Genomic DNA, 27,155 nt, shown 5'->3' with positions numbered 1-27,155 from the left:
TTTGTTTGAATTTTCCACAGAAACTCACAAGTATATCAGTATGAATTTTGTATATGTGTAACTATAAAATGTTATATATACTCATCCATTTCATGAAACTCCTTTCCACGTTGTACTTATGTGTAGTTGTATATATGTGTATGCACCTATATGTGAAGTTAACATGTATGACATATTCTTACGTGACCTCAACACTATCAGTTTAAGATTTCAAAGTCTTTCCATGCCTTTGATATTGATTGTAGAAACATACATGTCTTGGTTTTTTCATCTGTGCAGCATACACATGTTGTCTGTCGTCTCACCTTGATTGAAGTCCCGTGTTCTTTAACATACAGGAACATGCATGTGTATAAGTTCTTCATATGTGTATATGTAAGATTGATTTTTTTTGTTTGCTTGTGCATGAGAGTAAGTTTGAATTCTTCATGTGTACCTGTCAGTGTTCATGAGTTGGTTCTTCATGTGTGGAAGTGTGCTTTTCCCTATGATAGTCTTCATGTATGGGTGTAATTAGTATGTTATACTGTATAAATATTTCAGGAGGTATGTTGCGATTTTGAAGTATGATACTATATTATATTATTTGATGTTTGATTTCACAAGGGGTTTCATTTTGTATAGATTGCTCTTTAAGATGTTCATTTTAAGAGATTATCTTGACTTTAGAATTTTTCTTGGAGATAGAATTTTCTTTTAGCCTATAGTTTTCTGTGTTCTTGTTGGTATAGATGGAATAATACATAATATAATGTGTTTTGCAGAGATGTCTTCTTATTTAAGTAACTTTGTTTCATTTTCATCATTGTAGGTAGGGATGATTTTTTATTGGAGCTGTACTCTTTATATATGTATGGGGCTATTTCATCATTGCTTTTGCAGTGCTTATTCCTGTTGTAATTTAATTTGTACTCTTGTGCCTTTTCTTTATACTATTATCTGCAGTGCTTTTATATTTGTTATTTTTGTCTTCTCATGTATAGCTTTCCATTTATAGGGGCAATTGTTAAATATTGCTAGAGAAATTATTATTTTATTCTTCATTGCTGGTAATGTTATGGGCATAATGTAGTTTTACATGTGAAGCATGAAACCATGGATCTTTCCTATCTGCCTTTATCAAAGTAGGAGTTACCATAACAACATCCATAGGACCTATCCATTTGGTTCTGTGGGTGATTCTCTAGTAAAATTCTTGACATATACTTTGTCTCCTTGTTTTATTTTATGCAATGAGAAATCCAATGGTACTCTCTATATTAGTAATCCTAGCTTTCTTAATTCTTCCAGCGTGTTTTATATTTCAAGTAGGTATTTATGAAGTAAACATTCTCCTTTTAGCATCGACAAATATGGTGGTTTTGTAGTCCTGCCATGCCATAATGGTTGACCATATGACATCTTGAATGGGGATACATGCAAGTCACCTCTGGGTCTTGTTCTTAGGGCAAACAGTGCAAGAGGAATAACATCTGTCCATTTCAAATGTGTTTCTGAACAGAGTTTTCTTATTAGTATTTTTAATTCTTTGTTCATTCTTTCAACTTGGCCTGAGCTCTGTGGCTTATAGTCAGTATGGAAACTGTTCTCAATACCCAGATTTTAAAATATTTCTTACAAAATTTGAGCAGTGAAATGCGACCAAGTCTATGGTATCAGGAATGCCATACCTAGGAATTATTTCTTTCAGTAGAGATCTCACTACTGTGGCTGTATCGTTTTTCTTAGCTGGATATGCTTCAACCCATCTTGTCAGTCTATCCACAATAACCAATGCAACTTATATCCTTTGCTTTTAGGCATGTTTATGTAGTCTGTTTGTAAACATTGGAAAGGCATATAACTTAGAGGCCTGCTTCCCAATGCTATGTTCTTGAAATGTCCTTGATTGAATTTCCTACCTATGTCAAATTCCTGACAAGTTCTAATGGCATTTGTTGTTATCTCTGGTGCCGTCCAGAAACATTGTACTGCATCCAAAATGGCTTGGACTCCATAATGACCTTTTGAATGGATCACAGTACATAGATGTTGGTATAATTTTTCTGAGAAGAATCGGTTTTCCACTGTGAGCCACCCAAATGCCTTTAATTAATTTAGCACCGAGTTGCTTTCCATGACTGAATTTCATCTCCACGGTAAGCTTCAGTAAGCTCATGCCTGTCCACCAGAGAGAAATTCAACATGTGGTAGGGACCAAATCTTGCCATGTATTTCGCTGTTACGTCTGCTCTTTCATTCCCAGTGGATATTCTGTCTTTTCCATGAGTATATGCCTTGCATTGGATTATGGTCAACTCTTTTGGAAGTTTTTATAAGATGGTCAAAAAGTTTGCCATATGCAATTGGTTTTCCAGCTGATATTATGCACCTTCTGTTCTTTCAAATAAAACTGGTGGAATGTGTGGTCGTAAAAAGATAAGAGGAATCTACGTAAATGTTCACTCTTTTACCTTTTGTCAATTCCAGGACTTTGAGTAAAGCTCTTAACTCAGCACCCTGGGCACTGACATGACTTGGTAATGATGCATGCCAAAACATTTTGTTGTTGTTAATTACTGCAGCCCATGTGACCCTGTGTCCTCTATGCATGCATGAGGATCCATCTTTGTTTCTTGAAATCCTTTCCAGATACTTGCAGCATTTTTTCTTTGATGTAGAAACTCTGGATTTTTGCTATGACATTCCTGGGATTTTTCCCTTTGAAGCTTTTTTTTTTTCCCAGAAAGTGATCAGTTGCCCTCTGGATCTAAAAGATCTGAGTAGTTTTCATCAGTTTTTCTGAAATGACATTCAAGCATATTTTTTTAATTTAGCTATTCGAAAGTCAAATTATTCCTTTTAATAAAATTGTAGATTCTGAAGTGGTCCAGGTGAACAAGAATGCCCATGAAGAAGACATCCTCAATACCATCTTGGCCATATGACAAAATCACTTAGTTTTGAAGGGAAATATCTAAACCCACCATAATCTGCTACCATCCTATAACATTAGTGTATAACTCCATCTCAGGATCACACATGTTAAATAGCTGCAACCTTGAACCCCAAACTAGTTCAAGTCCTCTTGTCTTGGCTCAAAATTTGGTCTCTTTGACCTTGTGCTCGATTGGCATTATGCAGTTTAGCCTTGTGCCTTCTTTGGCACTGTGAAATGGCTCTTTTTGTATTCTCTTGTCCTGGAATCAGACAGAATCATTAAGCAAAGTCCCATAATTTAAAAAACAATCAATGGCATCATTTTTATAGTCTAAAGCTTTTTGGGTATGCATTGACATTATAGCAAATATATTTTAAACTTACATTATTGCAAAATCAAAAAAGTTAAAGAAAATCTCAATACTGGTGACATGTGCTTCAAATACAAAAAGAGAAAAAATAAAAAAAATCTGAAATAGTATATTGCACATGCAAGCAAAAACAATAATAAAAGAGTTTTAAAAATAAAAAATATAACTTATAATCATTGACACACTGTGTTAACTAAGGAAATGTAGAATACAAAAGTTTCTCACCAAAAAATGAGATCCATGTCCTCTTCAAACTTGGCCATGATCCACTGTGAGTACAAAGTAACAGTTTTTTATCAAGAACAATAGTACAACATGTAATGCACATTCAAAAATATCAGAATACCCAAAGTTATAATAGCCCATTTAATGACAATAGTAAACAAACCCACTATCATATTTTACATGAACCTGCTGTATTGCATTTAAAGAAAATGGATACTTGTTAAAAGTTTTTCAGGTGTAGCAATGTTTCAACCTTGGCTGAGATATTTATAAACAAAGTAAAACTCTTCCTTTCTTCCTTCTCTTCCTTCAATTAACTATCATAACTATAGACATGAATAGAATGAATTTACTCATAAAGTAGAAGGGGATTGCAGACTTAAATAATATATTGTTTTCATGAATTTTTACTGTTAAATTGCATTTTATAGCTCAGTATTCAAAGGACCACTTAATACCTCTATGACCTTTTATAAATCACTTCTCCTCTCTGGCCTCAGTTCCTTAACTGTAAAATTATGCAATTTGAAAAATCACCTCTATATAGATTACTCATTTCTACTTGTTCTAAGTTTTTTCTGACCTTCAATTTCATATCTCAAACAACCTATTAGAAATGTGAACTTAACATGTCTTATTGATGTCATCATGGGCAACACTGAATATATGATCTTTTCTCCCAAACCTACTCTATCCCCAACTTCTTTTTTTCTCTAGCTGATACCACAAATGTTTAATTAGCAACATTTCCAAGTTAGGAATCATATTCCTCTTTTTCTCTCATATCCTTTATCCAATTAGTTGTCAAGTCCTATTGTTTCTACTTTTGTAATGTTTCTCTTTTATGTCCCCTTCTCTCTTCTGAGACTGCAACCACCCTCCTGTAGGCCCTTATCACTTTATGTGTGGACTATTGTAATAGCCTGTTGGTTGGTCTTCCTGAAGTTCTATTTCCATTCCACCCCCTTTTTTCTGTCACCAAATTGATTTTTTTTTAAAAGGCAGGTCTAATTATTTTGCCACCTATTCAGTTCACCTCATAGGTTCCCTATTACCTCAAGGATCAAATATAAAATCCTCTGGCTTTTAAAGCCCACTAGGATATGTCCCTTTCCTACCTTTACAATCTTTTGGTACATTACTACCCTCTATTACTAAGATCCAGTGACATTGGCTTTCTTACTATTCCTTGCACAAAATACTCCATCTCACAACTCTTTGTCTTTTCAGTGTTTATTCCCTGTCCGTCATCCCTTATTCCTGGGACCTTCTGCCTTTCCACTTTAGCCTTCCAGTTCTCTTGTTTCCTTCAGGTTTCAACTAACCACCTTCTGCAAGAAGCCTTTCTCAATCCTCCTTAATCTTAGTGCCTTCCTTTTGTTTGTATCTTATTTGTATATGATTGTTTGCATTCTTTCTACCTCTTTAGATGGAGCTTCTTGACAGCAGGCCTGGTTTTTGTCTTTCTTTGTATTGCCAGTGCCTAGCAGTGCCCAGTATACTTAAGAAATGCTGGTTGACTGACTACTTGACTTACTGACTGAATAGATTGCCTTTAAGATATTAGTAGGTATAAATCCTCATCCTGTGTTATATTAATTTGAATGCCTTAACTTTGAAGAGAATTTTAAATAATATACTCCTTTGAGAAATTGGACATTTTCCCTTTTTCAGTTCAGAAAGAAGCAACTGTTTAGAATGTTTTGATGAATTTTGCTAGATGGCCCATATTCGTCTTGAATGTTCATGCCTGACCATAGAATCTTTTACTAGATCTTAGGGATATAGACAGGAAAATCAAACACTTGTTGCCCTTCAGGAACTTATAGTCTATTGGGAGAAACAAACTTATAAACAGATAAAGTAATTATACAAAATAATTTTTAGTGTTAATGGAGGGAACTAATACTTGTTGATGGTGGCAAGTTAGGGAAAGCCTTTTGTAAGGATTGGCACATGAACTGGGCCTTGAATGGAACTAAAGTTTTTAAGAAGTAGAGGAGGAAGAACATTCTGGATATGAGTATGGCCTCTGAAAAAGCCTATAGTAAATAAATACTGCCTTGCAAATAATTTTAAAAATTATAAACAAATCTATTCCTTGTTTACAGTATCTGGAGTTGCTCTGCTCATACTTATAACAAATATTGAAGGATAAGACAATAAGCTGTTAATGTTGCACATAATAATTCAGCTTTGTATAGTGCTTTATTTACACTTACACTTTTTTCCTCACAACAATGTTGTAGATAGTTTATATAATATTACCCCCATTTTATAGAAGAGTATATTTATCCTAAGAAAGATTAAGGGTTTTGTTCAGCTTCGTGCAAAAATTGTGTCAAAACTAAAACATAAATACTCTTTTTGTCTCGATGTTTCAGCATTTTTAAAACATTGATTCCTTTCTTCTTCGACATATGTGGAAGTTGAGGGATAACAAGATTTTACTTCTCATCAGGCTATATGAACCTGGGAATGTCTGGCCTTCCAAATATGGGACCACATAGTAGATAATTATGATGACCATTGAACTGGTTATAGTAGTATATGTGACATGGGAATCTGATTTTAAAAGTAACAGGATAATAATGCATTAGCATTGAGGGCTCTTTTGTATTTTTTACTAACTCTGCTTTTTCTTTAATTAGATATCAGCTAGAAGATGAATCTTCCCATTTGGATGAAATGCCACTAATGATGTCTGAAGAAGGTTTTGAAAATGATGAAAGTGATTATCACACATTACCAAGGGCCCGAGTAACTTACAGAAGAAGAGGAATAGAATGGCTTGTTTGTGGTGGTTGGAAATTCCTGTGTACAAGGTTTGTTATTTATCACTATCTCGTTTTCCTTATGCTGAAGTATTCATGGGCATAAATAGTTAAATTTATCAATATTTTAATTTTTTTCCCTGTAAATCATATTTAGGAAAAAAGACAGCAGTAATATTTCATTGATATCTTTTTTTTTTAAGGCAATGGGGGTCAAGTGACTTGCCCAGGGTCAAACAGCTGGGAAGTGTCTGAGGCCAGATTTGAACCTAGGACCTCCCGTCTCTAGGGCTAGTTCTCAAACCACTGAGCTACCCAGCTGCCCCCTATTTCATTGATATCGTAACAGTAAATCAACATTGACATGTTAGTTGGCTAATATGAGCAGTTAATGTATCAATTTTAAAAGTTAAAAAGAATGCGAAATTAATTATCTTTGTATAAAAATAGGATTGAATTAGTTCTTGTCACTATGCTGTCATTTATAAAATTATTTGTTCTGCTTTCTTTCATTAATAATATTTCCATCAGAAAAGATAGACAATCATGGTAAAATTTTAAAGTACATACAGTGTCATTGGGGCCATAAGTAAAGGAGGACTAAATTGTTTCACTAGCAATGAATGTTTTCCCCTAATCTATCCAGAATACAAATCATCAAAAATACAAAGTAAATAAAATCTAAAACAAATTCAGCCCTGGTCTTGAAAAGCAGATGTTCATAAGCTCTATAATAAATATCAACAATCTTGAATCTAGAAAGTATTCTATTGCACAATTTAGAGAGTCTAACCTTAGGTATAGGCTGGAATAGCATTCTGCTGAATGCAACTGTCATGAGCAGAAAATGTCAAATAAATTATAGTTTTGTATTGTTTCTGTTTTTCAAAGTTTTATATTTCCTACCCTTTTTCTTACTGTGAACTTATCAATGTCATTTCACTATAAATGGAACACTTAATAAGTTACCATCCAAAACCAAGATTATTTCATTTCTTTTATTTCATATTCTTTCAGAAGTATATGAAAAAAGTCTTTACTTGCCAAATTTAAATTTGTTTTTATTGTTGCCAAATACATGTTATGAGGATTAATAAGATTAAGAAATTATTTTAGAGGAATTATTACTTCAGATTTTTCAGTGCTATTTTTTTAATCAAAGTTTTTATCATTTAACTAGATATCTTTGTATGTTATAAATGCTACCATGGTTTGATGTTTCGTTTCCAAAGCAAGAGATATATTAATATTATCAAATGTTAAGTAGTTATTGTGATAGTAATTTGGGAGAAAATAACTATTCTGAACTTTATTATCTCTTCTAAATTAATCAGAAAAATAAACATTCCTGTACTTAGATGGGAAAAGATCTTTATAATGATATTTTGTGCAATGAATTTTGATTTAGGTAAATTGTAGTATCAGGCTAATATTTGTCTACAGATGGAAATATTTGTGTGAATTTAATTAGTAAAAAAGGACCTATTTTTAGGATGGTTTTGTGATGGAAGTTGCCTGGCAAATAAAAATGAATTTTTGAAAAATATTCTTTAAAATAATAAATATAAAAATGTCTTTATGAAGACTAAATCACATTTTAAGACTTTTAACAGCAGCAGTTTACTTCCTATTTTTAAGCCTTTGCACAAAAATGTTGTTCCTTTTTTCTTCTATTTAAATTGACAAAACCATTCCTAGAAAGAGAGGTTGAAAATGGAATCAATTCAACCAACATCAGTTATATGTAAGCCCTATGCTAGATCTTAGAGATATGGACAGAAAAATCAAACATCTGATGTAGGAAATGGCACTTGAATTGGGCCTGGAATGGAACTGAGATTTTTAAGAAATAGAGGAGTGAGAGCATTCTCTGTATGGATATGGCCTCTGAAAAAGCCCAGAGCAAGCAGATGGACTGTTACATATAGAAATCAGCAGGTATGTTACTTTGGCTGAAATATAGTGTGTATGTGTAGGTACAGTATGAAATCAGGCTTCCTCCAATAGAGCATAATTAGCTTCTTGTGGGCAGCAATTAATTATTTTTTGTCTTTATATACCTAGCACCTATCATAGTGTCTGGCATATAGTCAGTGCTCAATAAATGTTTATTTGCTGATTTATTGAAAGGAAGATAAGAGCCAGATTGTGAAGAACATTAAATGCCAAATAGAATTTCATCTTGAGGAAATCGAGTACTCTTGATTTTGGAAGTGGGGTATATTTGGAAGTGGTTGTTTACATGTCATTGGAATGTCATTTTGATAGTTAGATAGAAGATAGTTTGGAGATGGTAAGATAGAATTAGGTAGACCAGATTGATGGCTATTGCAATAGTAGTCTGTTAGAAGTGTTAAAGTTTACTTAAACCAGAGTAAAACCTGTATGAATGGACTGAAGGTGATATATGCCAAAGCTATTGAGGTGGAATTGACAAGATGGCAACCAAATGATTATAGAAGAATGAGGGAGAGGGAAGAGACATCATTGACTCTAAGATTTTGAAGCTTGGTAGGAAGGTATTTATATTTCTCTCATTAGAAGTAGGGGGAAAAAGGTTTTTGGGAATTTAGTGGGGTCCCCTTATCTGAGGTTTTGCTTTCTGGCTTTCACTTATTCATGGTTAGCCCAAAGTGCTAGAAGTCCACTGCAAAGTACTGCAAAATACCCTGAACTGCAGAGGTCTGCTCCTAGCAAACACTTCTTTTGCCCCTACTTTTCACTTTATTGGGGGTGTTTTTAAAAAATTTATTTATTTGAAGGTATTTTTCCAAGGTTACCTGATTCATGTTCTTTCCCTCCCTTCTTCTCTTCCCCTTCCTGGAGCTGACGAGCAATTCCACTCTGTTATATACATGTATTATCCCTCAATATTTATTTCCATATTATTAATTATTGTAATAGAGTAGACTTTTAAAATCAAAACCCCAAGTCCTATACCCATATAAACAAGTGATAGATCATATGTTTTTCTTCTGTGTTTCTATTCCCACAGTTCTTTCTCTTAATGTGGATAGCATTTTTTCTCATAAGTTTGGGGGTATTTTTTTTGTTTTGTTTTGTTTTGTGGTTGTTGTCAGGGTTGGGAGAAATGATGAGCAGCAAAGGAGCACCAGACTGAGGGACAAGAATAGGGAGAGAGAGCACATACCTGAACTGGGAGTGGATTTTGTCTCTGCCTACAATTCAAAGCAGAAGGAGGAGTTTTGCTCTAAGAGATTCTCTGGACAGTCAGAATTTTTATGGAGAAAATCTTTGGCATTGTTGTAAGGAAAGTATATGAGTTTGCAGATAGAAGTGGCATGAGACCAGCAGGAAAATTCTTGAACTTTGAAGGGGGTCTAGGATGTGACTAAGGCTGTTAGCTATCTCTCTAGAGAATCTCTGGAGGTGGTGGCTGCAGATTTCCTTGGTGACTAATCCTGTCCTTTTTTGCTTGCTTTATATAATTGAAGCAGTTCCTGTTGAACCTGATCCATCTGTAGTGATTGTGAGATTGGGTCTGGATCCTTTTTGGATCTAAGACCTTCCCTGGCCCTAGCAAAGCTTTACACAGACCCTTTTCTTAAATGAAGCTAAGGGGCATTTAGTTATACATTTAATTAAGATCAGGGACTGGAGATTTAGGCAGTGAGGGAGGATTAGAGTAGGAAATTCACTCAGAAGAAATCTTTGTGAAGAGATATTTAGATTTGGTGGGTTTAGGTAGATTGATCTTTTAGTTTAGATTATCTTAAATCCCCCTTTCACCTTCCTTTGTTTATTAAATACAACAAACTGTCCCTCTTATATAGTGGTCTATGTGTATTATCTCAGGACAGGCTCAGCCTGGACTGGGCTTGTCAGCCTTAGATATAGCCTTCCCAAAGTTTATTCTTCTGATATTGGCCCTACATTGTAACATCTAATCCCATCCTCAAAACCCCTATCATTATTTCAGCATCCAGGTAGAGGGTTTACTTGGAGGAAACTAATTTCCCAGAGTCCAGTTATCATAGTCCATCTACCAGAATTCCTATTGGCCAATGTAATTCAAAGCTTTCTACCTATAACTTTGAGTTACTTAGTACAGCAGCCAAATCCAGAGGTTTTTCCCTTTCTTTCCTTCTTAATTACTAATGGAAAGATTAGGGTTAAGTCAGAAATCCTGGGAGAGGGTTTTAGATAGAATAGGGTGGTGTAGGTAAGGCCTAAAGAAGAACAGAAGGCTCTCCTTAAGCAGGAGACTTAGGAGCCAGGTGGAGGTAGCTTGAAGAGTGTTAGGGTAATACCTACCAGTTTCCCTTATCTTTTTTTGTTAAAATAAACTTTGTTTCATAACCAGAGTTTGGTGCTTAATTGGCTCTATAGAGTTCCTGGGTGGGTTAAAACATCTTATTTCCCAATAGGACACTGCCACATATCATCATTACAATATTAGGATTGGAGAGTACCTTGGTAGTGATCAGGTGGAGCTCCATCATCTTCTGTGTTGTTTATTATGAAATTTTTGTGGAGATGAGAAAGTATGCACATATGTCAGTAGTTATTATTTCATTGATCTTTTTAATTTTTTTTTGAGTTTCAAATCCTTTATTGGGCTTATAGCAGTAAAATTTTTTCATGAAATTATTTTCAATACTTTTTCTTCCATCTATTTTCTACTTTTCAGCTTGAAAATTAATTTTAATATGTCAATTAGGTTTTTACTTGTTTGTCATATCTTTTCCTCATTTTTTCTTTTTTAAATTAATTTTTTTTTAAAAAACCTTTATCTTCTGTTTTAGAATCAGTACTGTGTATTAGTTCCAGGACAGAAGAACAGTAAGGGCTAGGCAGTAGGGATTAAGTGACTTAATCAAACTTAGCTGGAAAGTTTCTGAGGACACATTTGAACCCAGGATCTCCCATCTCTTGGCTGGCTCTCAACCCCTGAGCCTTTTAAAAAATTTTTATCTTTGTTCTAACAAGTTAGTTATTTGACCGTACACAGACAACTGATTCAAGAATATCTCCCACATCAACAATGAATCTTTCCTATTGCAGTATACTTAATTTCTTTTTTTTTATGATGTTATTCCTATTTGTTTTCTCAAAGAAAATATTCCTGATGGACATAATGTTTTAAAAAATTAATTAATTTAGAATACTTTTCCATGGTTATATGATTCATGTTCTTTTCCTCCCTTCTTCCCTCTCCCTTCCCTTAGCTGATGAGCAATTCCACTGTATCATGTTCAAAACATGATGTATCATGTATCATTGTTCAAAACCCTTTTCCATATTATTAATATTTGCAATAGAGTGATCACTTAAAGTCAAAATATAGTCTTGATGTTTCTATGTTGCCTAGAAGTTTCTGAACTTTCTCATTTTTGGTGAACATTATTTTCCACCATATTTTAACCATATTTATTTACATTAAAAAAAACAAACAAACCCTTACTTTCTGATTTAAAATCAATATTGTGTATTAGTTCCAAGGCAGAAGAGTGGTAAGGGCTAGGCAATGGGGATCAAGTGATTTGTCTAGGGTCACTCAGCTAGGAAGTGTCTAAGGCTATAATCTAGGACCTACCATATCTGAGCCTGACTCTTAATCCAGTGAGCCACCCAGCTGCCCCCTACTTCTGCATTTGAAGTTACCAGTTTTCAAATTGTAAGTCTATACATATTCCCCCCTTCCCCCATTTGCTTTATATATACTATGTATATGAATATACCTTGGTTTTCTACCCTGGGTTCTGTTTTCTCTATGTACTCTTGATCTCATCAACTCCCAACCCCAGCTCTTATTTTGTAGGTCTGGCTTCCAGATTTGCATATTTAGCCTTCATCTCTCTCCCAAATTCCAGGCATTAATTATCAGTTATGTATGAGACTGTTTCCTGACTATCTCAGTTTTAATATGGGATATAAGTAACATGCCCCTAAATGCATCCTTTTATTATCTTCCTTATTTCTTTGGAGAATACTACCATACTACCATAATACCTTGAATTCATCCTTGACTCTCTGCTCTCTTACTTTCCTTTATTCAGTATGCTGTCTTCTTGTTTATGCTTTGATATAATCTCCTACATTTTTTCCATTCTTTCTAATCTCATGGTCAGCACTTTAGTTCTAATTTTTGTCACTTCTTACCTAGATTACTGCCATACCTTCCTAATTGGTTTCCCTTCATTCAGTTTCTCCCCTCTTCCTCACAGAATAATCAAATTTATGCTCCTAAAGTATAGATATGACATTTTGCTTACCTGCTTACAAAGCTTCAGTTTACATTCTATCACTTCTAGGATAAAATGTAGTCTTCTGTTAGGCATTTTAGATAAAGCTACAATCTGTTTAACCAGACTCATTCTACCCTATCTCCCGATGGTTACTTTACCTTCCAGTCAAACTATCTTCTTCCCTGTTATTGTAGATGAAATTCTGTCTCCTGCTTCTGTGCTTTTGCACAGCTTCTTCTCCACACTTAGAATCCTTTGCCTCAACTCTCACTTACAAGAGATTCTACTCTTAGTCTTAGTCCTATCCAATCAATCAAGTACCACTTTCTACAAGAGACTTTTTCCTGATTCTCCAGTTGTTAGGTCTCCATTCCTTGGAATCATTTTGTATTTTCTTTAGATTTAGATTAATTTAGAGTAAAATTTAGGTTACTTATCTGTTTACCTAGTCTCAGCAGAATGTATTCTCCTTAAGAGCACATCCTCTCATTTTTGTGTTTCCAATTTCAGACTCTAATATGGTGCCCTGAACACATCAATTGCTTTATAAATGCTTATTGAATTGTATTGATTTAATTTGTCAGATTTTCTTAGTGGACATATAGTGGACAATTAAGGAAACTGACAGAAAAGTTATGTGAAGTCCAGTAGCCTTTTTGTCACATAGTTTCCTTATGTGTAGATGAGGAGATTAGACTTGATGGCTTCTAAGGCTCTTTTTTATAGCGACCTCCCACAGGAGTCCTACAACATTTATCTGTGGGTAATAACCTGAGGTGGGGAGAGGAGGCTAAGGAAATGGGGGAATAATAATGATTCAAAGACAGAAGTAGAAACATGTGGGGAGTAACAGGAACTCCAAGGAAATTAGAGGAACAAGAGAATAGATGGGGAGTATCAACCCCTTGATACTCTCCTCGGTGCCTCCTATCGCAATAGGAGGTACTGGGGGCAACCGCATCACTAGGAAAGGGGGAGTCCCAACTCCTGATGCCTCCTATGGCTCCTACGGCAATAGGTGGGGGGGGGCAATAAGGTCGCTAGAAAAGGTTGGGAGTCTCATCTTCCTGGTGCTGAGGCACTGAAAGAGATACAATGAAGCAAGAGAGTAAGAGGAGAGGAGGGAACAGAGGGAGAGAGGAAGTGAAGAGGGAGAGAGCTAGTTAGAGCTAGTAAAGGGCTAGAAAAAGAGACAGTTTCACGGTAATGCCCCCTGTTTTTATTGAAGGTTTTTAAGAATGTGTGTCAACAAATAGGTAACATGACATAGGTTTTAACATTGGTTGAATTGACAATGAGGAGATCAAAGAAGTGGGGATTAGCGGTTTGCAAATGAGTGAACCAAGCAACGCCCTAATAGAACTGCTTGCTAATGAGTGTAGTCCGAGCTGAGGCAGCATGGCCCCACGCAGTGTGGCCTCCGTCAAGGCCCAGCCCATTAATTTGCCCGTCCTTTGCTAGTGCTTTGGCCTATTCCTTTCCATACAATGACCATCAAGAGGTCTGACCATGTGTCTGGTAATACAATATCAATACATCAGTCATACTTACCAGATGCCAATATGCCTGGTATTAACTATAAAAATGAATTGTAGGGGTAACTAGGCAGCTCAGGAGATTGAACCAGAACTAGAGCTGGGAGGACCAGGGTTCAAATGTGGCCTCAGACACTTCCTATCTGTGTAACCCTGGGCAAGTCACTTAACCCCCATTGCCTAGTTCTCACTGCTCTTCTTCTTTGGAACCTATATATGGTATTGATTCTAACTTTTTATTTTCTTCTGAGGACAAATATTAAGGCAATTATGCTAACTTAGCTTGTTGAGGTTTTCTTAGAGTTTTCCTAACTGTTCATCATCTGTAAAGGTTTTGGTGCATAAAGTTAATTTATTTTCAAGGTGGTCATTTCACCAATGTGTTATGCTCACATTTAGCTACACATTAGTTTTTGTTCTGTAATAATTAAAATAAATATTTATACCCATATATATTCAATTAAGTTTATTGGAAGGGTAGACAACATTCCTATAAGTAACCTGACTGCATGGTGCCTAGCCTGCCAGTCACTTTCTCATTCCCCCTCACCTGCCTGCTCTGTCTCTTCTCTGTTCTCCCTTCTGATTCTCCTGTGATTCTCTAGTTGTTCTCCCAATTCTGACCCAAACCTTAACTTTTATTGACTTACAGATTGTACCCCGACACAACCCTGGCTCAACTGTGTTATGTCAGGAATATTTGATATATAGGTAAAGCTCTTCAGAAGGGGGAGGGGATAAACTTCATTGACACAGTTCCGACTTCATTTACAGAGAGATCATCAAGCTAGATAGAATTCTCTTCTAGTAGCATTATATCTATTTGTTGTTCATTTGGGAATAAAACAAAAAACAAACCCCTGAAAATTGTACCTCATATTTAGAGTGCCAGGAACCAAGTAATTGTTGTTGTTCAGTTCAGTTGTATCCTACTCCATTTGACTCTGTATTATTTAGAATGTGCACCCAGAACTACATTTCCCACAAGCCCCTTTTCCTGTATATGTGTCATTAGCTAATTTGGTCTTCAGTTTTGAATTTACTCCATGCTGGCTCCTCACCCCCTCCCTCCCCATTCCCCCCCCCCCCCCCCAAGCTCTTCCTGGTTTGGAACAGTGTGGAGGAAGGGAGCGGCTTTTTTTCTAACTTTCCATTTGCACTAAGTTGATTTTAATAAATAGCATTAAAATAATACTTGGAGTGTCAGATATTAATTTTAATATTTACATCTGGTGGCCTTACGAAGGGATCTGAACTGAGAACCTTTTAAGGACTTCTCTGCTGGGAGTTTTCAAACCCAGGCTGCTTATGCAGTCTTCCCGGGCTGGAGCTCATTCAATGGTTTAAAAACTGCTACTGGTTTGCAGCCAGAGCTGCTTCTTGCCAGCAGTCCAACCCCAGGCTGAGGGCTCCGTATGCCCCTGCTGTTTCAAACCTAGTCATGCCCAGCATGGTCAGTCCTGCAGCTGCCACACCCCCATGATTTCTGCCACTTTTGCTGACTCCTGCTCCTGTTTCAGTTGGTGAATATAAGCTCCCTCTCCCACTCCCAGCCAGTGCTGTAGGGAAGCCCTTTTCCCTGCAGTACAGCTGGTTGACTCCTAGCCTCTTTGCTTTGACTGGGTGGGGGAAGGGGGGGAAGGTTGGTGGCAGTCTTTCACCCATCCCAGCCTACCTGTCAGTCCTCCTTTACTCTGTCTTTTCTCTGAAGCCCTTTTGCCTTTGGGAAAAAACTTGTCACCTTAGTCACCACCTGTTTTGTAGTCATATCCTCCATTTTTGTTTCTGGTAGTACCTAACCACACCCCTTTCCCTGAAACCCACCTCTAACCACTCCCCTAACCCCTCCCAGTTGTAGTGCTGCCTATTGGCCACTAGAGATCAATACTGAGCACTGATTTTTTTCTCTTCTTTTTGTCTCTTTTTCCTTTTCCTGTTTAGCTACAGTGTTTCCCCCCTTTTTAATTAATAAAAATCCAATAAAATCACAAAAAATAAAAGAAAATAAAATAAATACCCTCAACTTACTCTACCCCACTAACAATAATTTAAAAAACAAGTAAGTAAATATATATATTTTTTATCAAAATGCTAAGCAGCATAAATTCTACTTTGATTGATAATCTTCTGCTTTTTGCCCAGAGACAATTAAGATCCCGAATTACCTCCTTCTTATACTCCTAGGACATTTAAATTTTCTGATCTTTAATATTAAGACAAAAAAATGCTAGTATATGAAAGATTAAAATAGAAACTCAGGCTGATAGGCAAATTCAATCAGAAAACTTCAAACACTACTTACATGAGAGACTGAAAAATACTGATCCCATCCAAAACAATTCTGAATTTTGCAAGCCTGTTGAACCACTAAGAGAGGAAAATTCTATTTCTCCAGAAATGGAGATGATGCACCCCTCTCCTATATATCAAGTACAGACCCTCCTCTCGTACTCTGCAACATCTCATGCTCTGCATCTTCTGTCTAACCTTACCTCCCCTGATCTTTCTTCTAATCTCCCATCTTCTCCTGTCCTTTCTCCCACCCTATGACCAGTACAAGCCCCAAGGAAATCTTGTCCTCATACTATAACTGTTACTACCCATGTTTCCTCGGTATCCCCACAGACAACTACTAAGGAACAACAGCTGTCAAAAGATTCCTATGAAAACCTTTCCCCCTTAAGGGAAGTGCCCAAAATAGGATTCACTGAGGATGTGGTAACCCTAAGACACTAAATGCCTTTCACTCCTCAAGACCTTGGAGAATTGAAATATAATATCCCTTGTTTTGAAGGTGAACCTATCATGTTAACCCAAGAAAAAGGCTGATATTTTTATCAATATGTCCTGTCCTATAAGGATGCTGAGAATTTGCTTAACGCTTTTCTAACAGAACCTGAGAAAAATAAGATAATATCTCATGCTTACAAGGTCCAGGGGTGTAATGTGGCACACTGGCTAGCTCAAGATCCTGAATTCGATTATAACAGTCCGAGGACCGTTTGCAATTAAATCATTGTAGGGAGGCCACTATAACAGCAATGAAAGAATGCCCTGAGGATATGGAATTATGGACAAAATTTGAAAGCCTTCAACATCTGATGATGATATTCCCTCCAAATTTATGCATAAGCTCATTGAGCTTGGGGGTCGGTACCTAGACCTTGATATTTCTAAAGACAAAGATATTATTCAAATAAAGAGACATTTTGTCAACAACTCTTGCAGGGTGGTCCACAATTGTTTTAAGACGCATTGTGCACAGTGGCCTCAGATGGACATTGAAGATTTGAGGAAAACTGCTGCTCATGTCTTTAAAGGCTCAAAAGAAAAACAGGAAGAGGCTAATAATGTCATAGAAATCTTGAAAAAAGAAATCACATATTTAAAGGATTGCTTTGAAAAACAAGACAAAGGGCATGATGCTCAATCAGTGGCACTAGCCTCTTTTCAAGAACCTATCAGTTCCTTATATGCCACTTCTGTCAGAAGAAGGGCCACAGAGTTATGAACGGTAGGAATTTTTCCTGGGCAATGAGGAGCTATACCCACTGGAGAAATTCTTATAGGAACAATTAAGGAATGATAATTATAATGGTGATTTCAGGAATCATAACTTTAAGACTGATAATAATAATTCTAGGAACTTAAATCAGGCACCTTACAACTCATACCAAATGACCCAACAATAGTATATCATGAGCAGAGCTCTTCCCTGAACCACCCAGGGTGCTACTGCCCCTCGGGGGAGAGCCCAAGGCACTACCCAAAGATTATGAAGTTGTATGGCGGTGGGGTGGGTCACAGGAATCAGAGGATATAACCTTTCATTTTCCAGACCCTGACATCTTACTGCCTGTAGTCGAGGCATTGCCGTAAAGGCGGAACCGTAAGGGTTAAGCCTCCTCTTCTCTCTTGGCTCTGTTCCAAATTTGCTTTGCTTACCCAATCCAAGATATTGCCACAAAGCCCGTCACTCTGATGAATCATCCTTTGACCAGCAAAGGAATCGGGGTTACGAACGCCATTTATGTCCCTGTTCGGGCGCCAAACAGCAAGGCTCATCAAAAAGGTGGCCAACCTTTTCGTGACCTTGCCTGGGGTAACGAACATACAGAGTGACGAATGGACGCTATATGAAAAAGCATAACGACCCTTTATTGAGTTCAAACAAAGCAATATATAGGTTAAGACACACAGGAAGATATGATGTTACCACCCAGCAACAGCAGGAACCAATAATTGGGCAGATTCATAGGAATTCATGACGTTATCTGCCAGGCACAGGGAAGAACCGAGAGGATTCCAAACAAAGACAGAGAAGCAACTTTCCCACAGTCTCTCACAATTTCTCACAACCCTTATCAGTCCTCTGCTGGCTACTCCAACCTTACAGTTTCTTTCTCACAAACCTTATCAGTCCTCCCTCTGATGCTACTCCAACCTTGAGCACACAGCTGGGCAGGTCGTACACAGTTCAACCCACGACCCTGACTATGCAGCCCAAGCAGAGAGAAGAGGAGGCTTAACTCTTACGGTTCCACCTTTACGGCAATGCCTCGACTACAACTGCCTGCTGTCCCTATCCACTGACCTCCTCCTCCACCCCCCACCCCCCATACTCATGAGCCCTATGTAACATTAAAGATTGATAACGCCTATTATGATTGTCTTTTGGACACTGGAGCTTCCTGGTCTTTATTGAAGAGTATACCTGATTCAGCTTGAAGTTCCAATAAATGTTGTGAGGGCTTCAGGGACATCTCTAAATGTTCCCAAGCTTTCCCCTAGAATAGTGTACATAGGACCCCTTAGTGTGGAACACTCTTTTCTCTTAATGCTTGGCTCCCCTATAAATTTGCTGGGGAGAGAACTTTTATGCAAGCTTAGGGCCACAATAACTTGTTCTGCAGATGGCTCTATAACACTGGAATTGCCTGAGGAATCCTTAACTTTACTCCCTGTCCTTCTTTCAGATACTCTTGAGATGAAGGAGTCTCCTATTTTTCAGATCCCAACTGATATACCCAAGCCTGTCCACCTCACATCATCTTTTGATGTTGGCCTACTTAAATTGGCTGTCCCTGTCCAAATTCAAACAAATTCTAGCCCACCTCCTTCCATTCCTAAGTATACTCTTTCAAAGGAGTCATTTGATGGCATTACACCAGTAATAAATTTATTGATTAACCAAGCATCATAATTCCCTGTAAATCTGAATACAGTACGTCCATCTTGCCTGTTAAAAAGCCAAAAGTGGGCCCAGATGGCAAGTATCTCTTATCAGTTTGTCCAGGATTTGAGAGCTATGAACAATCAAGTTATCAAGAGACACTCTGTAGTTTCCAACATAAATGCTATCATTTCTTCTATTCATAGAATAGCTCTATACTTTACAGTAATAGACTTGTGCTTAGCTTTATTTTCTATATCCATACATGAGAACTCTAGGCATATATTTGCTTTCACCTGGAAAGACTCTCAGTAGAAATGGACTAATTTTTCTTAGGCCTTAGTGGACAGCCCTACCTTGTTCACACAATTCTTAGCTGCTGATACAGATGCCATAAAATTTAAATGCAGCTGATTAATTCAGTATATGTATGATTTACTCTTTGTCTCACCAATTGCTGAAGCATGCCAAGAGGATAGGAAGCATCTTCTTTTTGTGTTCTCTTGGCAAAGATACTAGAGTAGTTTGCCATTTCCTTCTCCTGCTCATTTTATAGATGAAGAAATTGATGCATACTGATTAAGTAACTTGTCCAAGGTCATGTAACTAGCTAGCAAGTGTGGTCAGATTTGAATTCATCATCTTGAGTCTTCCTGAGTTTAAGCTTGGTACTCTATCCACTGTATACTACCTGGCTGCCCCAATAATCTTTAGAAACTTTAAAGCTGTGTGACTTTTTCTTCTTTTTCTATCATTTTTTCACTATCACTGCTTTTGATATTTTTATTATTTTCTAAAGACAACTAGTCAAATGTTAACTGTAATATTTATAAGGAAAGATGGGTGGATATGAAGAATAGGGGATATGGAAGGTTTGTAGCAGGGAATGTAGGAGCTGAAGAGAGAGAGGGAATATGGCTGCCTGTGAGGCAAAAGGAGAGATATTCCCCCTGCTGAGAGGCTATTTTTGAACAAAATGGTGTGTCTGAGAAATGGACCACTTATGATAGCCTGCAGGGATGTCTTTTCTATGGATTGATGCTGAAGATGCCCCTGAGCAGGTAAACTCGGACCCTCCTGGGGGACAAGCCTTTCCCCAGACTTTAGTTGCTCAGCAGGGGTCCGATAAGGACCATTTGTAGTTGAATGACCCTCCTGAGGCTCAGCTCCCTCTATGCCCTCTGAAAATATAGTCCTCTTACCTGACTGCGATATTCAAATAAGATAAATTTTAATAACCAGTTTGGTTAGGTATCAGGTAAGAGGGAAGAGGGATCTCCCTAGATAAAGTTTGATTCTCTCTCAACTTTGGACCTGAGGCTAGGTCTCACAGGCTGATGGAGGGTTTTTCTTATCCCTGTCTATACTATATTTGTGCTAGTTTTCTTAATTTCAAATCTTAGTAGTAGACAGCAAGCAACAAGAAAAGTTCTGACTTTCAGAGCTGGTTGGGCCTGTCTCTTCGGGCTGAAGAAAATAGAGGCACTTCTATACAGAATTGAAGAAGAAAAAACTCCTCCCATTTCTAAGGCTAGTAAGGAAGTGCTAGTCATAAGACCATTTCCCACTCCCAGTTTCCCCTTCTCCCACCAACTGTCAGTCTTGTCAATTTCTTCTCTCTCTAATTTTCCCACTGTTGCTTGTTCCAACACAGTGGCAGAAACTCCAGAACTTGTTTTAGTTTCCTTTCCACATAACTTAGCTATCATTTTTTTATCATCTGGAATGTATAAAATAGTCAAATAATAGTTCAAATCCTCCTTAAATTAGGCATTAGATGTATTACCCAGAAATGTTTTGAGTAAAAATATCTAAGTAATTTTTCCTGTTATTTACATATTTTAATAGAGTTATTTCCGCAATTTGGCCCCAAGTTCTTAGCCACCATACTTAGGAGTAAATTAAATTTTAGAAGAAAATCTAGGGGAATAAAAAAAATACTATACCCATTATGTTAACCTTGCCTCAAGTAACATGTTTTAAATTAATGTGGCAAATACATTTTCTCTTCTTTGAATGTTAGAAGTGATTATTATTGATTACCTCCTCTTTTCCAAAATTGGAAGCTAACTAGGACAGATCCTGTAAAACTACATGTTTCATTAGCACTAATATAATCGAGTCCAGTGTTTCTCAAATTAATTTGACATAGAATCCTTTGGAACTTTTAATAGAGCTTGAGAACCCCTAAATATTAATCCTGAGTACTTGATAAATTAAAATGCCTTTGATACTAATGACAGTTGGAGCCATTTTAAAAAATCAAAATAAAGAAAAATTTGCATATGGATTGTATTTTTAATAATGTATAGATATTGAATTACTAAGAGCTAACTAATTAATCAAGGACATGTCATGAAAGATTAACTTCATTTAACCTTTTGAGAAGTTATTAAATTTTGCCAGGTTTTATTATTATACATAATATGTTTGGATTTTCAATAGGCATTTTACATACTGTCATATCACAGTAACCAAGATGAAGTGACAGCTGCTCTCGAGGTCTCTCTTTCTGGGCCCTCAGACTGGAAAGAGCGCTCTCTCTCTGTCTCAGGACAGATGTACCTCTATGCCTAGATTTTTCCCCAACTGTATGTTCTACTTGGATTCCTGTGATCATGTCATCGAACAGAAGGATTTAAGGGGAGCAATTTGAACTTAAGGCCAGTCTTTAGGGCATTAGCCTGAAGAGACAGGCCCAACCAGCTCTGAAGTTCAGAACCTTTCCTTTCTCTTGCTGTCTACTGCTAAAGACTTTGAACTTAAGGCTACATTAATAGAAGATGGTGGCTAGAAAATGGGAGTTTATGATACCAATATGCTATCCTTCTCCAACCATTTTTGGAATATTATTCCTTTGGGGGTATCACATTATTGGAAGGACACTGGCAACTTTAACAGCAACTTCAGAGAAGTTAACTAGCATGGTAAGATGATTTAAAGTTATGCCATGGAAAGGAAGATAATTGAATAAATTGAAAGTATTCTAGAAAAGAGAGACTTAAGGATTAAAAGAGGATATATCTTCAAAATTTCAGAGATATATCATGCATTTGGTTTGAGGCAGAATAAATGAGAACCAAACATTAAGAGCATACCAAGTGGCAGGCACTGTACTAATGCTGTATGAATAATTCCTTATTTGGTCCTCAAAACAATTTCGGGAGGTAGGTACTATTATTATCCCTATTTTATAGATGTGTATGCTGAGGCAGATATAGGTTATGTAATTCCCATTGGCTCATGTAGCTAGTAAGTTTCTGAATTTGGGTCTTACTGACTCTTTTCTTAGCTCTCTACTTACTTCCCCATCTAGCTGTCTCAGACAGAACTTGAATGGCTATTCTCTATGTTTGGGATCTATTTCTTCTTCACTTTTACCTCATAGAATTAAACATTTTAATAAAAAAAATTAGACTCGCTTTTTTCCAAGACCCAATTCAAGGACCATCTCTTAATTGAGTTCTTTCCTGATCTGTCAGTTGCTAGTTTTCTCATTCAATAAATTATTTTAAAATTTACTTTGTTCTGTTTTGTATTTACTTATTTTTTGTGTGGTGTTTCCCTTCAATTGAAGGCAAGCTACTTTAGGTCAGGGATTGTATTTTTGATTTTCTCCCTTTGGCATGTAATATAATTTATAGTACTTAGGTGCTTAATAAATTCTTGTTACATGAATAAAAGTGAGTCAGCTCTAAGGAAATACTTTCCTAAGTTAAATGGATACCTCAAGAGATGGCAAATTCCCTATCATATGAAATCATGTATGAGTAGTTGTTTATCATGTAGAGGATATTTCATCTCAGAGTTGTGAATGTCGTCTAGCTCCTGAGATTTCATGATTTACATTTTATATCTTAAAGGAAAAGATATTACTAATACTAAAAGTTTCTTACAGGATTCCTATTTATATCACACTGAACATACTAGCATCAGTTGAAAATTTTGAACCTGCTCGTCAAAATTTTGAGATGACTCAGTTTCAACCACTTTAAAAGGAATACCATTCCAAATTTAAAGGGAAAAATCCAACCAGCTAACAGTAGCTTTTCTGTCGTGTTGAATCAGTCTATTGAAACTTTTTTCTACATCTATTGAAATACTTAATATTTTTTTTTTGTTTTTATTATTGACATGGCCAGTTGTGCTTGTGGTTTTCTTATATTTAACCAGTCTTGCGTTTCTGGCATAAATCAAGTCTAGCCATAGCATATGATCTTTGTGATATATTGTTGTAATGACCTTGATAGTATTTTATCTAAAAATTTTGCATCAATATTTATTAGGGAAATTGTTCTGTGTTTTCTTTCTCTGTTTTTGCTGTCTCTGGTTTAGATATCAAAAACCTTTGTGTTATAGTATTCCTTTAACTGTTTCTCAAGTGATTTATATAGTATTGAAATTAATGGTTCTTTAAATGTTTTGGTAGAATTCACTTGTAAGTTTCTTTTTCTAAAAAGTATTCAATTTCCTTTTATGAAAATCTGGAAAATTTATATTTTTGTAAATATTCTTTAAGCTTAAATTGTCAAATTTATAGACATATAATTGGGGAAAATGACATCTAATATTTAGTTTCATCTGTATTGGCTGTAAATTTATCCTTTCAACTTTTTATACTGTCAATTTGATTTTCTTTATTTTTAGAAACAAAATTAGGCATTGTTGATCTAGCTTATTGCTTTTCCCCCACAAAATTAGCTGCCATTTTCATTTATCATTTCAATCTTTTTTAAACTTTAGTTTTCTTAATTTCTCCTGTGAATTTCAGGATTTCTATTTTGATGCTTAGTTAGAGGTTATTGTTTTTTTCCCTAGTTTTTCAGTTGCATACCAAATTTGTTGATTTGTTTTTTCTCTTTTTATATAAGCATTTAGGGATATAATTTTTCTCTTAAGTACTGTTTTGGCTGCATCCTACACATTTTGCTATGTTGTTATCATTATCTTTATTGAAAATATTGATCCTTACTGGGATTTATTCTTTGATGCACTCATTCTTTAGGATTAAATTATTAGGTTCTAATTAATTTTTAATTTACACTTTAGTAGTCCTTTATTGAATGCAATTTTTATTGCGTTTTAATCTGGAAAAGATGCATTTGATTTTTTTGTTTTTCTGTATTTAGAAGATTTTTATGCCTTTACACATGGTGAGTTTTTGTGAATGTGCCCTAACCTTAAATTCTAACCCTAATCTTAAATTCATTTCTAACCCTAAATCTGAGAATATGTGTAATCCTTTCTGTTTCTATTTGGTATTTTCTACAGGTCTATCATATTTAACTTTTTAAAAATTTTATTCACCTCCATAACTCCTTGCTTGTTTATGTTATGATTAAATTTATCTTCATCTGAGAAAGGTAAATTGAGGTTTCCCCATTAGTATAGTTTTACCATTTTTTCCTTCTGTAACTTATTTAAATTTTATGAGTGTTACTGTCTCATAGGCTTTTAACTATACTTAGTAAGTAATATCTTTATTAGATGTATCCATCTCTAATATGTCAACAGTTTCTTGTGAGTGAACAAAGGTTGGGCAGTTTGGGGAAGAGTAAATGTACATTATTATTTTACTAAATTTGGCAGGACAGAAGAAACTAATCTGCTGGTTTTAGGATGAAATATTATAGAAATGGTGACAAGATGACAGATGAAGGGTTGATGGATTCTTAATACAGATCATATTTACTGTTTGTTAAAAAAATCCTGAAAAGAGTTAGTGAATGTAGCAGAAGATGGAATGCTGGATTCAAAAGTATCTGGATTTAAATCTCATCTCTGATATTCATTGTCCAAATGACCACGGGCAAGTTGTTAATTAAATTTCTCCAACCACAAGGTAGTTCTTAATACTTAACAATGTGTAAAGGGAACCCTCTTCCCCAGAAATCATGTACTGGGGTTGTCCTATTTGCATCCTTGTGCTGTATGCACTTCATCACGTGAGAGTGCTCCAGTGTGAGTCATGAGACAGTGACCTGGAAAGGAAGGGTTACAGATCTGGGGGGTAAAGGAGAAGATTTAAGAAGGGATTCTAGGAAGTGTACTCTCTCTATTCTCTTGGATGTGGTGGCAAAAGGATGATGACTTAACTAGATAGCCATGTGAAGAAGCGCCCACATGGCAAGTCTTGAATAGGGTTAAATCTCCCTCTATCTCTATGTTTTCTATTTCAAGTAAATATTAATAAACTCTATGGAAATTAAGGACCGGACTTTTAATTTAGCTTTAACAACTATGAAATTCCAGACAAAATATAGTTTACATTGTTGGGACAAACACCTATAAATTGAAATTGAAAAATTCTTCATCTATGGATGTAAAAACAATTGTAATACTTCCATGCTGTTGAATGAAGAGGGGGGAAAGTTACAAAACCATGCTGACTAGCTCAAGTAGACTATTGTTATGAGGCAATCTTTCTATACCTAATTAATTCATTTGATTATAACACTTTAGATTTAAAGCTCCTTGAGGGCAAGAACTATATTTTTGCTTCTCTTTGAAACCTCAGCACTTAGTACAGTTTCTGGCACATAGTAGGTATTAAAAACAAACAGGCAAACCTCTAACTTCTGTTTTAGAGTCAATACTGTGCTTTGGTTCCAAGATAGAAGAGTGGTAACGCCAAGGCAATGGGGTTTAAGTGACTTACCCATACTTTCACAGCCAGGAAGTGTCTGAGACCTAATGTGAACTCAGGACCTCGCATCTCTAGATTTGACACTCAATCTACTGAGACACCTAATTCCCCCACATTGTAGGCATTTAATAAATGTTTATTGATTGAACTTACTATGCTATTCACCACAGTGGTTCTTTGAAACCATTTCATCTTTCTTTACATCTCCTTAAATCATCTTTCTCAGCTCAGAACCTGTCTTTATATTTCAATGAAAAATTGAGGACATTTATCAAGAGCTCCCTGTTTTCTATCTCTCTGTCCTAAAATACTTCTATTATTTTCTTTATTCCTATTTCATGAGAAGAGATGAACTTCTTGACAAGCAAACCTATCTATATGCTCAAATGATCCTATTCCATTCCATCTTCTTTAAAAGATTTCCAACTTTACAATTCCTACTTACTTGCGTAAATTTTTTTTAATTAATAGAATTCATTTATGTGCTTAACTACTCCTTCCTCTCCCTACATCATTGAAGGTATCGTCTGAGAAACAGATATGTTTATATAAGTTATGTCTTTCATATTTCCATTTTTCAGTTCATTCTCTCCAGGTAATATTCACAATTTTTTCTTCAGGTATTAAATCTTTAGCTGTGTATGTTGTCCTTTTGGTGCCACTCATTTTACTCTTTATTATCTTGTGTAGTTCTTTTTAAGTTTTTTTTTATTACCTTGCTCATTGTTTTTTATGGTGCAATAGTATACCATCACAATCCTAAACTCCAATGTTTATCCATTCCCCAATTAGTGAGCATCCCCTCAATTTTCTTTGACACCACAGAGAGAGACATTTTAAATATTTTGGAACATATATGTTCTTTTCATTTTTCCTGATCTCATTGGAATATATAGTTGGAAAATTTTGAACCCCAGGATTACATTCCCCAGAATTCCTTTTGTATTTCCCAGCATCCTTTTTCTCTTCATTTACAGGCATCTTTACGTCATTGTTCATATGTTTCTGTAACTCCTCCCTCTTCTTTCTCAAGACTGTGGCTTGAGTTAGTTAGCTCCCTTTTAACTTTAGTTTTTATTTCAATAAATCTTATAAATATAATACTTGAGTATTATATATTAATTTTAATTATCACAGGAAACAGATCTAGCAACAATACGGAGCAATAGCATTGCTGGGTGTAAGGATATAGACAATTTTATAAGTCTGTGTATAATTCCAAATTGCTCTCCAGAATGGTTGGATCAGTTCGTAGCTCCATTAATATTGTAGTAGTGTTCTCATTTTTCCACATCTCCAACAT

At 35.9% G+C, this 27,155-nt stretch overlaps 1 protein-coding gene across 5 annotated transcripts in view; it reads left to right on the top strand.

Annotated features, from left to right (window-relative positions):
- The window catches only part of ATP9B (ATPase phospholipid transporting 9B (putative)), a 558,010-nt gene that overhangs the window by 29,471 nt on the left and 501,384 nt on the right, over positions 1-27,155 (top strand). For 4 of the 5 annotated variants that reach the window (XM_056823547.1, XM_056823546.1, XM_056823545.1 and 1 more), the window contains exon 2: positions 6,167-6,340. In XM_056823547.1, the coding sequence (XP_056679525.1) occupies positions 6,167-6,340 (174 nt within the window). Of the gene's footprint in view, positions 1-6,166; positions 6,341-27,155 lie in introns of those variants that run through there. The other variant, XM_056823548.1, reaches the window with a different exon arrangement.

This window comes from Monodelphis domestica, chromosome 3, assembly GCF_027887165.1.
Source record: "Monodelphis domestica isolate mMonDom1 chromosome 3, mMonDom1.pri, whole genome shotgun sequence".
Taxonomy (NCBI): Eukaryota; Metazoa; Chordata; class Mammalia; order Didelphimorphia; family Didelphidae; genus Monodelphis; species Monodelphis domestica.
This window is presented reverse-complemented; position numbering and strand designations above follow the sequence as displayed.